The sequence below is a fragment of the Copadichromis virginalis genome, linkage group LG6, assembly GCF_057382275.1.
Source record: "Copadichromis virginalis isolate Kocher_CV1m ecotype Utaka linkage group LG6, C_Virginalis_male_GT1.1, whole genome shotgun sequence".
Taxonomy (NCBI): Eukaryota; Metazoa; Chordata; class Actinopteri; order Cichliformes; family Cichlidae; genus Copadichromis; species Copadichromis virginalis.
In genome coordinates, this window is record NC_140623.1 from 30,256,953 (window position 1) to 30,274,416 (window position 17,464).

The 17,464-nt window shown below is 40.4% G+C and overlaps 1 protein-coding gene and 1 non-coding gene across 7 annotated transcripts in view; one reads left to right on the top strand and one right to left on the bottom strand.

Moving 5' to 3' along the window:
- LOC146708082 (nucleosome-remodeling factor subunit BPTF-like) overlaps window positions 1-16,000 on the bottom strand; it is a 57,177-nt gene extending 41,177 nt beyond the window's left edge. For 4 of the 6 annotated variants that reach the window (XM_085459806.1, XM_085459807.1, XM_085459805.1 and 1 more), the window contains exons 1-6: window positions 15,209-16,000; window positions 10,904-11,726; window positions 4,205-4,256; window positions 3,815-3,983; window positions 1,438-1,698; window positions 798-995 (exon numbers count right to left, since the gene is read on the bottom strand). In XM_085459806.1, coding sequence (XP_085315932.1) covers window positions 798-995; window positions 1,438-1,698; window positions 3,815-3,983; window positions 4,205-4,256; window positions 10,904-11,726; window positions 15,209-15,782 — 2,077 coding nt within the window. In that variant the 5' untranslated portion in view covers window positions 15,783-16,000. The remainder of the gene's footprint in view (window positions 1-797; window positions 996-1,437; window positions 1,699-3,814; window positions 3,984-4,204; window positions 4,257-10,903; window positions 11,727-15,208) is intronic. The other 2 variants (XM_085459810.1, XM_085459809.1) reach the window with 1 other exon arrangement.
- Window positions 16,001-17,046: 1,046 nt separating this feature from the next.
- trnas-aga (transfer RNA serine (anticodon AGA)) lies at window positions 17,047-17,128 on the top strand. Its single transcript has one exon. It is a non-coding gene; the product is annotated as a tRNA-Ser (tRNA).
- Window positions 17,129-17,464: the final 336 nt, after the last annotated feature.

Below are 17,464 nucleotides of genomic sequence, written 5' to 3' on the forward strand. Positions count from 1 at the left end.
AAAAAGTGAAGGGTTAATATATAGGTTTAAAAAAAATCTTTCAGTTTCAGTAAAGACAGGAACTTTCTTCTGACCATTCTGAAAAATGTTGGGGCTGTGGCTCCCTCTGCTGATAAGCCATGCCTAATGCATGCAGCACATAAACACTTCAGGTGTAGCGATTGGTCACTTGAAAGTTAAAGGCTACTAGTCCAGAGAAAGAAACGCTCAACAATGAGGCTTGTGCACACATGACATCAATGATGAAGATGAGTCAGTTTTCTGGAGAAGTATATGCACATCGTAACTGAGCTATCAACCCAACAAAAGCAATTAATAAACAGAGCAATGTCTAATCAAAGGCAGCAGTTGCAAACAAGCAATTACAAATAAGCAGCCAAAGAAAAGCTTTTTGAAGAACCAGACAATGTGAATGCTGCCTCTAGCTGTTAAAGGAGCGTTTCTAGTCGTGCTGATTGCAGAGACAATGCAATGTGATTGCGAATCAACACAACACAACCAGCTTCTTAGCTCTTTAAAGAAAGCAAGTGTGAGGAACTGAGTTAAAGCACGAAATGACTGGAACAGTTTCAAGACAAAAGCCAATATTCAAGAAGTAACTACACCACTGAACACAAAAGCCAGTAGACGGAATGAGAGCAACATGCAAAGAGGAACACCAAAGCACTGGGAATAAATGTTGGAATGAAAATGAGATTCATCACTCAGTCCCGTGAAGTTGCAAACTGTAGCAGGGAAGCAGATCTCCAAAAGCAGCTTAACGAGGGCAATTTCTCCCTTAAATATTATCTATCTACCTTCATTGCTGTTAGAGACCTCCATATGGGAACACGCCTCCGTCAGAGCCTCTGCAGTCGAGGCCGGAGGCTTCGGAGCCTCGGCGGCCACACTAGAGCTTGCAGTGACCGTTTGCGTTGGAGAAGAGGTTGCTGGAAGCAGGGATCCATCTGAGATGCTACTATTGCCTTCTTGGCCAGTGGGAGGAGCTTCACCGACTACAGATGAACAGCAGCAACATTGTAAATATGTTGATAATGCATTGGTTACTTGGAGACACTGGAGAGGGGAAGTGATGATTGGGCACGTTTGTGTATTGTCTTTCTTAGAGTACGTGCAATAAAAGTGCTATTGCTCTTTTTAAATGCCTCTTTATCACAGAGGGCAGCATAGTCCCAACAAGACGTTGATGTGAATAGGCATATGTCCTTTTGTGATTGCCAGCCTGTGGCTTGTCTTGAAATGCTCACAGCATTTTAATAGGTCAAACACATGTGAAATTGATTCATCAATCAATAACTAATCACAGGATTGCAGTGATGTCGTTTGTTCAAGGCTCAAAAGCAGAATAAGACGGCTGCATACATGTTTTGTTTTCCTATGATTATTACTTTGGTCATATTTTTATGGGTTTTAAAAAAAATTAAGAAACATAATTACCTCCAGCTTTCGCACCATCCACTTTTTTCTTTGTAGCTTCTTCTTCTTTTGTCCGCTGCTCCCCCTCTTCCTTTGCCGCTTCCTTTATCTTGGCCTCCTGCTGTCCTTCATCCTTCAACTTGACATCTTCGTCTTCCTTCTCCACATCCACCTCTCTTTTCTCCTTCTCCATCTGCGCTTTCAGGGCCTCCTCAGCAGCCCGTCTCTTCACCTCTTCCAGCTCCTCCTCCTTCTTAGCCCGCAATCGTTCCAGGATCTCCTCTGGATAAAAGAGGAAGACGTAAAGTGAAATAAACGAAAGAAAAAGTCAAATTCAGGGCTGAGCCAAGAGAAGGTACAAGAAAATTTGAAGGACTGGAAAAAAAAAAAAAAAAAAAAAAGAGTTAAAACACATTTGCTCTTCGTATGTTTATGTTGGTGGTTGAGATGTTCTCAGTATATGATCATCTAAATGTCCGTAAGAAAACTGATGAAGACTTTTTTATTTAATTATTAGAGTAAATCAACAAGTAGTAGATGGATTGATAGAAATGATGACTGAAATAATAGCAATGATAATGAAAAATGAGCCATGTGAGTACATTATATGACAAGATTGGACTTTATTTTTAAACATAAACTAGGAGAAAAGAGAACTGCCTTTCAATGGATTCCTGATGTTATGAATGGTGGAAGCGTTAGACTGTTTATGATTTCGATAAGTAGCACGTACAATATCTATATAAACACTTGTGTTAAACTGGGAAGAATTTGCTGAGAAGCAGCCCAATAGAGCTAGATTCTAGTAAGGGTCAATTTTAGGTCAACTAGTCCAGTGCTGGCGCACACAGCAAGAGTGACATTGCCGGGTAGGGCATGCTGGGTATTTAAAATCCTGGAAGGGTGCTTTAGAAACAGGAATCTTTGGTGGTCTGACGACAGGTGAATGTAAAACTGGTCAACGTAAAACCTCTCCCTGTGCTGCTGTAACTGAAATACAGCAAAAGTAATAAAAAAAAAAACTGGACGGCACGACTATTGATTCATACATTGTCCTACTGCATCAATAGCCAGGGAGAATTCAAACAAAGCAGTAGAAAGACTGTTCAGGTGAGGCTGCCATCTCTCCAAAACACTACAATTCTGATAAAAAACAAGGGCTAAAATCCCAGTGCAGCAAGACAAAAGCAAAACAAAACATAAAAAACAGGTCAAGGGAAAAGAAACACCAAAAATGCAAATGACTGACATCTGTTTTTATTGCTGACGCTGACAAATCTATGTTTGCAGAGGTAGCTTGTAGGCTTTGATGGAAGATTTTGTGGCCAATTTGATATTTGTTTAGTACATCAACTCTTTGTGAACGCATGTGTGTCATCTTGCACATCATTATCTGCCATTTGTGTTTATTCTCATTTTACCCAAATTGGGAAATCTTGCTCCAAGCAGTCCAAACAGAAGACCATGCAAACACTGAGGAAATGCCTTTATTGACACACACAAAAAGGGAATTACAATTATTCTTTTAACTCCATATTTTTGTTTCTTTTCTGTCCTAAAATTTCTTTTTTGTTTAAACAGAACTGCTTTGAAAATGCCAGAGCTGCTGACAAATGTCGTGTCTCCACCTCCCAACCAGATATGAAACTTGTAGAGGGGAGAAGACAAAGGTATGCCAATTCTGTACTGCGTATTATCACATTAAGACTTAAATATCTGTAATCCAAAACATAAGAGAGTTATGTAGCAATACATAAACTAGATTTAAATTTTAATTCAAACCCTCTGTTTACAAGGAGCAGCCAATCAGAGGAAAGTTGGCCTTAAAGTTAAAGGAGCTGAAGTGGCTGTTTTAAGGCAGAAGAAAACCCAGTGTAAAGAAAACAGAGAAAAGATCATTATGAACCATGACTAATGCAAGACTAATCTAACATATATTTTCCAGTGTATTATTCTTACCAACTTCCACTGCAGAGCAAACAAAATGCTATAATAAATGAGCTGATATGTGGTCAAACGCTCTTAATTTTCAGACACACAAAACGCCCTGAAACAAACAAAAGACACTGGGAGATACTCTATAGGCAGAAAGAAAGGGATAAGGAGAGAGAGAAGCTCAAGTGCTGGACATGCTCCAGACTGGGACCAGCGTAACGTTACATAATAGCTGAGTTGATTCCTATGGCCAAGCCATCTATGACTGGGTGGCATTCATGAGTACTGGCGAGAACGCAGGCAGGAATGAGGAAAGAGAGGCAGGAAGAGAAAGGGGAAAAAATTACTTTGAGTTTAAAAGAGATCATTCTCCTTTCAAGCATGATTAAACTCAGCAACAGAGAGTATCTGAGACTGTCAGAGCCTATTTTATGAGGAGGAGAAAAAATGATAATCTCTTTACCATTTGCAGCAGTGAGGAAACATTTGTTGCTGCCACGGGCCTTGTTGGTTAGGTCCTCGGTGATGTCCATATGCGTGTGCACTTCGTCCCTTATTTCCTGAAGGGCTGCATACAGGTCAGCCTCCCAATACTCCTTATCCAAGCTATCTATCAGCTCAGCTAGCTGCACCTGAGAGAGATGTTCAGGGAGCATTCAGTAAATGATCACTCCACTTCATGAGCTCAAAGTTATGACAGGCTTACTGCCAAAAAAAAAGAAAAGAAGAGGGAATGCCTGGAAGCATTTCATTAGAAAGAAGGTTTATAATAAAAGAGATGATCCAAAATGATTAAATGTGATTTGGTGAAGAGCCTACAACAGAGGCAACAAGAAAAGATGAGGCACATTACCTTGGTGCTGTAGTACCAGATGGCTTTGTCCTCCAGCTCACCATCCTCTTCACTGTAGGGGAGACATGGGAAATTAGATAAAAAAAGAAAGAATTAAGGGGAAGAAGGAAGAGTTGCTGGCAGACATGCTCTAAATAATACAGACTCTGCTGTCTGTATTCCTTTGTTGGACTTTATGTGATTTAATTTGGCTTGTGTTTTTCCTTGTCAGGAGATTTATTCTTTTCATTTTATTTTTCATATCGAACTGTACAAGGTCCCTGAAGAGTGTGGTTACGCTTCCATTTCCTCAGATCCATAAAACAGGCTGTGCAAAACATGCAAAGTGACATACAGCGTTTGCAGCGCGGCATGATATATTATGTCGCAAACGACCGCTGGTGGTGACCACAGTGTGAGTTGGCACACCCAACGCTCCGGCTCTATTGTAGCTCTGCATTTAGAAAGATAACTTGAGGACCTGACTGCAGCTTTGGCTCATTCAGACAAATGTAGCTATGATTGTGACGCTAGCTTTCACAGTAGAGGACGGAGGCTTTCTGTCATGGGCCACCTTATCTCGTCAGTGATGTTCAGAGTAATTATATAACTTTCAACATAAAATAAATAAATACCATCGCTGTCAAAACTTTACTAACTGTGTGAACTAAGCAAAAACATAATTGGCTGTGAAGTTTTTCGTAACTTTGAAGAGTGAAGACAACATGAGAGATTAAAACTAGCAGCGAGCAGACCGACATCCTGAAAGGAGAATCAAAAGAGCAGAGATATGCATCGCCGCTTCCAGTCACACCTTTCAGAGTGCAAAGCAGGATGCAGTTTTAAGTTAAAGTGACATGCTTTGTATCCAGGCAACCACACGCACAGCCAATCATGTCCACCTAAGTCTTTGGAGAGAACTGTGATTTAAACCAAGGATTAGAATTTTTACCTGGATTCTGGAAATGATCTTTGCACAGTGGCCCTCTTGTTAGGTTGCACATGTCCCTGCCACTGTGGTTTGAATATTAAACTTAAGGTAGTAATACATTAATGGGTGTCAAGAAAAACTGCGAGGCGTAGCAGCTTAAGACTTAGTGGTACTGTCAGACTCACTTTATAAAATGAATGATCAGCAATAAATGCATAATCTTCAAAGTGTATGCTTGACTGACCAAAAAAATGAACAAAATGAGCCTTGTCAGAAATGATAAAGCCTATTTTTATCTTCTGTTTTGATTCAAATGAGTCTTTTTTTATTTATTTAAGTGAACTACATATAAATTCCTTAACAATAAGCAGGTACAGGTCTGACATGTCTATCAGAGGGACTGTTAGACATGTTTTTGGTTCTTATCTGCATTTACTGAACTCTTTAAATCTTTAAATTCTTTAAATTAAATCTCGTATACCTATATATAAAATTCTGGAAGCCCATTTGATATACATTAGATTAGGGCTGTGTCATATTGTATTGCCTGTGGTAAAAAATAGTCTAAACTTTTTACATACATGATATAAAACTGTCACATTAAGATATCACCGATATAGATGCCCTGTGTTCACGCTTTTTACATACATGATATAAAACTGTCACATCAAGATATCACCGATATAGATGCCCTGTGTTCATGCTCCCCCGTGCACACAACAAGGAGACAAACCCAGACGTGTTTGACAGCGAGCGCCTCGTGTCCACATCTGATGGCAACTGAATAAAAAGGGGGCCAACTTCATTATCCTCCAACAAAGCTTTGCAAAATTTGCAAATTAGAAACATCAAACTCAAGAAACACACCATCAAGTAGAACCAGGCTACAAAGGCACGCAAGAAGGAGATATTAGCAGCTGGTAATGAGGGACCCAAAAGTAAACAAATGACTCAACCAAGTGTTGCTGGAGCACTCACTAGTTGCGCTCCATGTGACAGGACGAGCAAACGGTAGATGGAAACTACTGATGCGGTTACGCGGTGGAAAAGCAGCTGATTAAAGAGCTAGACACAAATTACAGCATCCCGAATAGAAAATATCCTTCACATTCAATGTTATTATGTGACAAAAACAATAGAGGCTGATGAAAACTTTAATTATTAAGTATTAAAAGGTATAAAACGCCACCTAAGCTACTTTTGCACTAACATTTGATTCCTGCTGTGTCACTGCCATTGCCATATAATGCTGCTGCTAGCATCATGTGGCAATAGCTTCACACTTTGAATTAGGTAGCAGTCATCAATGACAGAAGCTCATTGGAAAATACGTATAGAAAATACCCTCATTTTTTGGCCCTGATAAGTGCTGCTGAATGCAAGCTGCAATCACTGATTAAACACTGTTCAGTTTTTTTTCTATATTATCAGAAATTTCCTTGAAATACTGTGATGTACAAACACATATTAATGCATATTAATATTTGAGCTACAGTACATGTACTAGAGTATCACAGCTGGCTTAGGCCTCACAGGTCTCTTAGCAACAACTTTCTCAATAACAAGTGATTACAGAGATTACATGTTTTGTATGGAAATTTTGTACTTTAATATTTTTCCCCAAAGGCAGAGCCCATGTTTTTTTGCTTCAAGTACATCTTTGACATGATATGACGGTGCTTATCTGTTCATTTTAAATAAAAGGTTTATAAATCCTTTTGCTTTCTCTAAATCTTAAAAAACAAAACTGGAAATATCTTAATCTTTACATGACAATGGAACAACTTCACTTCACATGGACACTTGACTTCATTTTGCAGCAGCTACAGAGTTCCTGCCAAGGGAATGTGAAGCCTCAGGCCATGTAACAGTAGTGTCTATTCAGCATCCCTCCAGGCCATCTGTGCGCACAAAACTTTATTTCCCCCCATTGCACATACACAGCTTGTGCACTTCTTGTAAGTGAACAGAGCTTTTAAAAGGTAGTCCAAAGACTGGTTGCTCAGCACCTGCTGTTGGCTGATTTGATGATCAGGGTGGAGCAGAGGAAGCAAAAAAAGTGAAATGTAGCAATGACAAACCTCAGGCCACCTAAACTCCTAAATCTCCTTTTGTTTAGGTCATTCACGCTCCTTTATGATTTATGTTGCACACTGTCTGCTGCTGCTGATCCAGCGGGTGCACATACACACCATCTGTGGCTGCTCAATACTAATATCAGTTGCTAGCATATGGGACCAATACTGCTGATAGTAAGGTTATGTTAAAACTATAATGGAGATGTAGCCTGGTTTAATAAAAAGCCGGTCTATTCCAACATGCAGATATGTACTCATATGCATGAAACCAAGTTATGATACAGTAGGGCTGTTCGATATAACGATATATATTGGATGACGATATAAAAAACATCTATCGTTTCATTTTACGCTATCGTTTGTTACGTGGTGTCGCAAAATAAACTGTTTACGGCAATATTTTTTCATTGTTCTGATGGTCACTGTAGTGGCTATATTAATTTCTTAAAGTTCTCTCTTTCTCTTATATTTAATATAACCACACTACGGACGGACAAGCGCATGTTTTTATGCTTTGTTGTTAGCAACAACGCGTTTCCGCTTGTTTATTTTCCACATAAAACTTTCACAATAAAGCTCAAAGATCCTGTTGAGACTTTTCAAAATAAACTGAATCACGTGAAAGAGTATGCAGAGTATTTACGGATGAGAAGCAAAAAAAGAGCCATCAGGTGCTAAAAAATAAACCTTAAACTCAAACGTTAGAACAGGCTTTTCCCCGCAGCACGCCGTGTAATAAATACTCACAAAGAAGGCCGTTACAACTTATGACTAAAAATGTATTGTTTCATGCACGGTTAAAACACTCGACCGATTTGCTGGACCGATTAGGGCCCCCGGGCCTTATGTTTGACACCCCGATCTAGAGTTTGTGAATGATTCTGTGGTTATGCTATACTCTCAGTACACGACGCCCAGCTGGAAACTGACTATGCTTGGCTGTGCTTTTTGGATGTTTCAACCTGAATGTTAATATCAAAGGCATTTGACCAGTACTCATAACCGTGACACTGATCTGGGCTGAACTGAGTGGGAACAAAGCCTGGTTGTAACCTGAAGACCTTTTTAAAATTTCCAGACTATTTCCAGGTTCAGACATGTTATTTGCTGTTAACTCTGTCTGAAAAAGGTTACATGTTTTATTACTGATAAAGCACATATGTTTGTCCTCATATTAGCTCATTAGAGCTCTTGAAAAAGACAAACAAAGAATTTCAATCGTGTCACGTTTGGTGGGTCATTAGTGAACTTTCCAGTAGGGCTGGGCCATACCATACCGTTCACGGTAATAATGTTGGGCAACGATAAGAAAATGAAATACTGCCATAGAATATGGGTAAAACGCGCATGCACAGTGCCTTTGTTTACATCTGCGCGAACGCAGATCGTTGAATGAAACAGATAAACCAGAACTGGTTTGTAAAAATGCTGCAACCTCAGTGGTGTGGAACTGGTTTAGCTTTCCTCCGTCAGATACACAACAAAGCACTATTTTTGGTAGAGCATGCTGGTGGGCCGTCGTTATTACCGTGTTTTTTGGAAAATGCGGCACACTTAAAATCAATTCTTTGATTTTTCTGAAAACCGACAGTGCCCCTTATAATCCCGTGTGCCTTATGTGTCTTAGGTCATATCGCCCTGCTCAACTTTCCAGTACCGGTAATCTAGATAATCTACTAATGTATTCGCCACCCTTTCATATGGCAATCAGTGTTATCATGGCTGCTTTAATCGCAGTTGGGAAAAGTTGCTAATCTACTTTGCCTGTAGTTGCTACAAGTTTCTTTGACATTTTATGCTCTCTGGTTGACGTGTTCCTGCTTACTTCTTCCTCTGTGGCTCCTTAAGGGCACCTGAGCATCATTGTTTTGACACAGGTGCTGCCTGTGGGCAAGTAATCAACAGTTATGTTAATGCTAGCCAACTTAGCCACCTAACATGCCAGTATGTCCTATTGATATGAAGACATTGCCATAAAAATAAAAATTACCCATTAGATCCTCGGTTTCGTGGATGCCAGAAGTGCATGAAAACTCTTGTGTTCTGTCTTGCAGCCGACCACAGAAGATGTAATGTGCTCTACCAAGTCATTAAAAAATGGGGCCTAAGAGGAAGCGCCTTGTTTCTGTGTGTGAGTTGTGCTAAACTAGATGCAAAGTGAGGCACTGTGCAAATGCAGTACATAATCACATAGATAACTCACTGAAGAAAACACTGGACTGCAATACGAGCCATTTCAAAAGCAGGGTCTTCTGTAGGAAAGACTAACCTCTTTTGAGCTGACTTTTTGTAGTTTTAGTTTCTACAATGATTTTGCAAAGACACAAAAGAAAGTTATAGCACCCTTAACCAAAGGGGAAAAAGGGTAAAAAGCATTATATGAGCACTTCAATTTATTGCACATGACATTTATAAAATAAAAAAAAAAGTTATAGAGAAGCTTCTGGTATTTCATTGCTCAGACTGTCCTGCAATTATAAATTTAGATTATAAAGTTTTCATTGATTCAAAGAAAATGTCCGTGTACTTTGGTTTAGTACTGATTGCAATGAGCGGTGGGGGTATTTCTCAATTGGAAAAGCTGTAAAACTTAGAGAGTTAAAAGTTCAAAATCTATGCACTTCTTCACATTTTCTAAAGCTGTCCACTGGACCGCATTGGAGTCTTTGCTGGGCCGATTAGGGCCCCCGGGCCTTATGTTTGACACCCCGATCTAGAGTTTGTGAATGATTCTGTGGTTATGCTATACTCTCAGTCATGCTCAGGAATAAACTTGTGACAATATTCTGTTTTTAAATCAGCCGAGTTAAGTGCATGTTGAATATAGTGCAGGTCTTTTTTTTTTTTAAAGATTAACACCTACAGGCTGGAACAAAGATGATGTCAATCACTGATGCCAATCTGTTCATAAGTGGCTGTGATTAACCAAACAGACCCCAAAACACGACATAGTAGTTAGAGTACATATCGTACTAAGAAGAAAAACTGTACAGAAAGCACATTAAGGGATTAATGGGCATATTGTGCTTCCCTGTGATGTTCTTTATAAGTCTATGTGCATATGGTTTGTGACACTCATCAACACTCCCACTTTGATACGACACCAAGTTGGAGACTCTGCCTTAGAGTGGATTAAAGTGCTTTAAAGAACACTAGTCGAACAAACAAATGCTCTTTCGTTGAGATAAACCACAAACGTCTGGCACCTGTGTCTTTGTTTTGTATTAGTAGTTTACAGTATGATTCATATCTCAGGTTTTGAGCCACGGTTTCAGCTCAGATCAGTTTTTTGAGAGGTTTATTAAAAAAAAGAAAATGTTAAAAAGGTATTTTATGGAAAGCCTGATTATTAGGTCATTATTGGACCATGAAAAAAATTAATAAACTCTATTACTCTGATGTTTTTTCTGAAAAATTACCGATTTCACCAGAACAGCACGCTTTGACTAAGCGATAGAGTTTGCTTGACTCTAGATAGGTATTACAGTATAAGAAAATGGAAATCGTAATTTCGGTCTCAGTTTCGCAATGTATGAACCCCCCTCAGAAGAAATGTCAAACTGTGTCAAAACTGCTGTGTCTTTTGGAAACTTTGAGAAATAACTAAAGAAATAAATCTCATATTATCAACGTACATCAGCTTACAAAATGAAGCCACGTGTCACTGTTCAATCTTGTGCAACAGCATAACATGAAACAATGTGAACTTACACGATAACGCGGCGATTCAAAAACCAGTATTTACGGTGGTGTCGGTCGTAGCCAATCGGTAGTTGACGAATAAATGGTCTGCTCTTCTGCACTTCTGGGATGCTGTCCGCCACACCGGGTACCTTGTGTGCCACACACACCTCGCACTGCCACTCGTCCTCTGGTACTTCCTGCAGTGGCGGCTTCACACACTCCAGATGGTATACAGCTGAACATGTCTCACAGCACAGCAGGTCACCAAGGCGATGGCACACCCTGCAGTGGTCGTCGTACGCTACCACCCCCTCTGACATAAGCTCCTCTCGGGCAATGTTGGTTGCCAGGAACTGGTCCACCAAAAACTGAAGAACTTTAATTTTGCTATCCAATGGTCCGTAAGGGTAATCCTCATTTTCCTGGAAAGGTAAAATGTGCCGGTACTCTGGGTCACTCTCACAGTACGCCCGCACCACCTCCGGCCAAGTCATACCATCCACAAAATACAGAGTGGAGTTAACGGAGTCCTTCACGTCAGTGGGACCAAATGTGGTGTTAGAAGTGTCCTCTTCTCTGAGAATAGCTTTGAGCAAGGAGACGTGGGTCTCTGCCAACAGCGTGCATTGCTCTTGGCTGGCCAAAGCTGTACAGAAATCCTCAAAACGGAACGGAGAGAGCCGTAAAACTGTGCCAAAGTTGCGGAGCACCTCGTAGACGGCAGACACGTTGAGGAGCTGTGAGGTAGGAACAAGGAGGTCCTCAGAGGACTTGGGAAGCTCCAAGGAAGGAATGTCCTTTGCCTCATGAATAGGTGACCGTGGTTGCAGTGTCCGAGTCTTTTTCCGGCCTATGCAAGAAAAAAAAGGGGAAAAAAGTCAGGAGAGATGAGAGATGTGGTGAAAAAGCCAAAATCACAAAAAAAACATTACAAACACGACACCAAACTGTAACGAGCTACACTGTATGCAGTTTACCGTTAGTCATTACATCCTTATACCTTAATGTAGCAACACCCTTAAGGTCTTATTGACTTTGCTCTGTCATTTTGCAAGAATAAACTGTCTGCAGTAACACAGCCACAGAGAGATGCCCTTGGCAAACCCAGAGCAATCTGTGGAGATTCCTTCTTATAATTTCCGCTACAGGAGAACCCACAAGAAGCATCTTTTAAGTGCTATGAGTGCAACTGGCGAGCTCCAAGCCCAATAATCTCCTCTAATAAAAAAAAACGGATGCAATAACACAACAGTAATAGAACTTTGCACCCTCCCCTTACAAATAGAAACAGGAGATGTGAGGAATTTTGAGGAATCACAAGCTAGTATGGATGTGAGCTGGGCTATTTGTAACCAAGTGTGAAGAGCTGGGGAAGTGATCTTAAAGGCTGACAAAAATATCCTTGTCTTAGGATAAACACACTAAATGCTCCAAGTTGATTTATAGGCCTGCTTTTGTTACTGTTGAGGAAATGTGTGCAGGTGTTGCAGCATAAGCTGCATGTACTAAACCTGGGTATTCATTCTGGACAATCTCTGCCTACAGACCCATCTGAAAGAATAACTAAATAAACATGACACTGTGTAAAATGTAAGAAAAAGCAGGATGTAGGATTTAAACATATTTTTAAAAATCTATATTTGTTTGAATGTAGCACTAATACAAAAATATATAGCTGACAATGTGTATTTCTTCTTTATCATTTTAAAAATATACTCGTTTAAAATTTTAAGCCTGCATTTCAACAAAGTCGGCACACGGGACCGTTTCTCAAAGGATTGTATCACCTCTTCTTTTAACGGCATGTGGTGAGTGTTTGGGGAACTGGGGAGACAGACTGTTGTAGTTTTGGAAGCCAAATACTTTTCCACTTTGCTGCATATACATAAGAATTAAGCTGTTCCTTTGTTGCTTTTTTCATCTCATAAAGCTCCTCTTATTTGGTGACAGACCCAGACTGTAGGCAGGTTTTTCAGCACTGCCTTCTAGTAATAGATAGATAGATAGATGACAGACAAAGGCACAGAAAGATGGTTGGATGGATGGATGAACATTTGCATTGCGCACTAATAACAAACTTGATAATTCCCCAATTCTTTAGTCATGATTTCCTATGAAGAAATTCAGATTTTGACAGATCAAACCCGTTTTCCACTTCACCTCACTCTTAAATGACTTCAGGTCAGGATCTTGTTATTGAGGGTTGGTTTTTTTTCCTTCTTTACATAGTAGAGTTTTAACTTTTGGGCTCCAGTGACAAACTATGTTCAAGATCACACTGATGTTCACAAGTGTTTCTGAGACCATTCAATCATTTCTACACTAAAATCATCTCTTTTTTTGGTTTCTTTAAAAATGCATTTCGCCGTCATGGCCACTCCTATTGCTTTTTGGCCTCATCCACGGCATACAGAGATTTCACCAGATTCCTCGAGTATTTGAATTTAATTATGCACAAATTCTTTACTATTTTGTCCATACAGTCTTGCAGAGTGCTCAAACCCTCCCTATATTTGATCAAGACTCAGTCTCCTGGGGATGCTTTATAGCCACCCATGTTACAAACATTAACATCATTAGTTGTGAGATGTTCTACAAACTCCTTTTTCCTCCAGGCATTTTCCAGTCTTTCTTTGCCCCAACTTCCGCCTTTCAAACACGTGATTAAAAAGTATGATATGATTTTTTAAGACTATTTTTTATATGTAGGCTTTAAATTATTTGTAAGTCATTGTTTTTATCCCACTGGATGTATTAAATATGTATAATCAGTGTAGTATTACTTTAAGTACACTGTTTTTATAACATTTGCATTACATGAATACACAATAGTGCGTGCAGATCTCACAGGCTCTTAAGTTTGACATGAGGTTTTCTTTCAAAACCCAAATAAATAACTCGATTATCAGCATTGCCTGTCATACTGTACAATTGGTGTAAGTGTGCTAGTCACTTTTTAGCAGCTGTATGTATGGTTGGCCTGATATTGTACTGTGGTTTAGAGGTGATGGGTAAACAGAGACTACAGCAATAAAACAATTAAATGGTCCAATAACGGCAGGCAGGAGGTTTAACTGAGCATCAAACACAGGGATTGAGTCCACAAATGGTGGACTGGCATATGCAATGTGTTTGAATTTACAATATGTGTCAGCCAGTGGACTGAATGATGCTTGTCTGTTGCTATTAGTCCTTCGAAAGCACATTCAGGGTAGGGACACAATGCTGCCATGTTCACACATCTATAGCAAAAGTAAACAGATTAATAGAAAGTCGAAAATTATGGGTGTATCCTTTGAAAAATGAATCCTGACCACTGCAGACAAAAGTGGAAAAAATATTTATATGTAAAAGAATAAAATCCAAATTCTATTATTTCTTTTCAGAGATCTGCATAAGCACAAGCTTGTGCTGTTGGACATACTGGAATGCACTCCTGAGTCCTCCTAATCCTATCTAGAATTACTTCCAGTAGTTGGCATACTGTTTCTAATGCATTGCATTGCATTACAGGAGTGTCAACAAATTTTTGCGCGCACAACTTTATTAAAGTGATCATTAAGTGGAAAAGAGATGAATTCAAAGCCCTTAATTGATAAACATGAGTGGTTACTATGGTAACGTCGACTACGTAATGAGCTGCAGTTTGCAACAAGTGAAAGAAAGAGCGGTTCTCTTCAAAACAAACGCCTGTCAAACTCATTTGGCAGCAATATGAACGAAAATATGTCTTGTGCAAATGCCCTGTAAAAAGCCTGAGTAAGGTCTACCGACTGTGCATAAAAATCTTTAAACTGCTCTTTTACTACGAACACTTACTGCACTTCACGTGGAAAAAGCACAACAATGCCCGATAAATCCGCTACAAACTGGAGACAATATTTACAAAACACGTGTTTGGCTACAGCGTCTCTCTTTGTACAAAGTTTCATTAATACGCACACATTTTTGGGGAAAAGGTGAATGAATGAATATAAAGTAACAAACGCTTTTCGTGCATCCTATTTCTCGGTGCGTATGAAAAGAAATCCAAGGCAGCGCGCGTGGTAATACCGTGCACGAGAGCACGAACAAAAAAATTTATTAATTACAAATTAATAACAGAAATGTGCTGATCCTTCAAAAGTCAAAAGCACGAGAGCCGGTTAAAGCGTGGAGCAGATTTGCAAACCAGCGATCAGGAGCACGGGGTAAACAAAGGCCCGTTTCTGAGTGCAAGCTCCATTTTGAACAATGCGGCTTGGTTTCTGTACTGAGCTAAAAATATAATGCACACTTTAAGTACTGCAAAACCCGGTTTCCTAAAGTGCGTGCACCTGCAAACGAACTTACCTGGGGTGCTCCCGAGTGTGCTGTGGCTTCTAAAACTACTCTCGGTACAGTAGCTGGCATCATCATCATCTGGTAGTTCCTCCACATAGTCAGAGTCGTTTCCCAAGGCCTCCTCTTCTTCAAGATCCGACGAAGGGTTGTCGTTCAGGAGTTCATCTTCGTCTGATCTGTAGCTTAAATTATCATCCTCCTCGTCGCTGTTGTCGTCGTAGACCACCTTGGTTTGAGGCCGCCTCACTCCGCCTCTACTGCCGCGGCCGCCTCTAGACCCCCTGCCTCTACCTCTGCCTCCTCTGCCCCGCGATGCAGCGGTAGCGGCGGTGGTGGAGGCTCCAACTTTCCTGCGGCCCCGGGACGAATGAAAGTTCTCTCGACCGGAGATTTCTGTATCTACCTCCACAGAGCCAGTGCCACAAACACCCCCACTTGCACCCCGTCCCCGACCCCTTCCTCTGCCCCTTCCCCGTCCACGCATCCCTCTACTCCTGCCGCCTCGAGAGCCACGGACTGGCCCGGGTGAACCTTCCCGCATCACTGCTGCTTGTTTGGGCGGCCTTCCTCTTCTCCCTCTCATTGTGGGAGAGAGTATCTTCTGTTCCGCTTCAATCTCGCTGCTTGAACGAGCGACGCACACCGGAGAAAAACGGGGAAGAAAAGGCCAACAGATCTGGCGACGGTTCCAGATAGGTCCCCACCAACCCCCAGTCTCTATTTGTGAGCGGAAAGCTCAAACTGAATGGCCGGTGTCCCGCTCTGGGTCGCCTGCAGACGCCATTTTTCTTCACCACTCTCCCTCCGTTGAAAACACAGCAGGCCCCAAAACTGCGTCAAGCTAAAACTCAGGTTAACAGTGGCTCAAAGCAGACGTAGAGCGCTAGCTCCTTCAAAATAAAAGCAACTAAAAGCAAAAAATTAAAACACTGACTATATACCCAGTTGAACAGAGCAGAGCAGCCGTTTAAAATGCAGAATATTATTTTTAATGCCACAGTGGGAGGCCATACATTTAAAAAAAGAGATTTAAGCGATTTCGCCTTAAGGACGTCGCTGTAGCATACACGGAAGTGATAGCGTCATTCTCGAACTTGATCTTAGCAGGCCTGAGTCTATTCGAGATCACGTGACTCACTATTCCACAATAGACGAAATTGCCGTGCTAGTTCATAAAATTGGTTATCCATGCAAAAGCTGTCCGTCAATAGTACTTTATTAGTGTTTGGTGCTTCTGTTGTGTGGTTTTAATCTCAGGTGGGTTGAGTGCACTCAGTAAAACATAATAATTCATTTTCGGCCCTGTCGCCATCGTCGTCACTGCAAAGCGAGGCGAGAAGATAATGCGTCCGACATTAAGCTCTTGTACATGGACACAAATATGCGCTCATTAAAGTTAATACCACACACCAATCACTTTGAAAATACCACGAATGTGTGAGAGCAGCTGCAATTTATTTAAGATACGAATGTATATTATATAACTTTAAAATCGTTACGCATTGTTTGCCAGTGTAGTCAGTTAACTTAAAAAGTAGTAGTGCTTATTAGCCTTTAAAGTATGTACAGTATGTACAGCGTAATAGTTGTAACTTGTTACCCTCTGGGTTGACTTTACAACTTGTATAGGTTAACTTGATTTTTTAATCTTTTCTGTCCGTTTTTTCTGTCACTTTGGATTGCTAATTCACCAGCAGACGGAACATAACCTTACCGCAGAACGGCTAAACATACAGAAAAGTGTCTTTTTTTTACCTCATATTATCCTGTAATACAAAACTCAACTAGGCAATAGCTACGTGGTTGTGTAGTGTGATATTGGTTCTAATAGACATGTGTGAGTAACGGTTGTCGTGGCCGAGTGGTTAAGGCGATGGACTAGAAATCCATTGGGGTCTCCCCGCGCAGGTTCGAATCCTGCCGACAACGAATCGTTCTTTTCTTTCACCACGAAGATAAGTTTGCGTTGATTATTGGCGGGAAATAATGGAAACACCAATCGATTGCCCTCATCTAGATTTATTCATCTTTACTTTTTAGCACCACATTCATTGATGGAAGAAAACTACAATTCAACTGGAGTTTCACTCAAAATCTTGCTAAATGCTCACCCTCAGTAACAGCCATAACAGTTTTCTTTTCACCTACTTCCACATACAGTACATTATATATATTTATATATTTTAGTACACTTAATGAAAGTGATATTTTAATCTTAGTCAAAATGAACACTACAAACTTTTAAACCTAAAACTTTAATTAAGC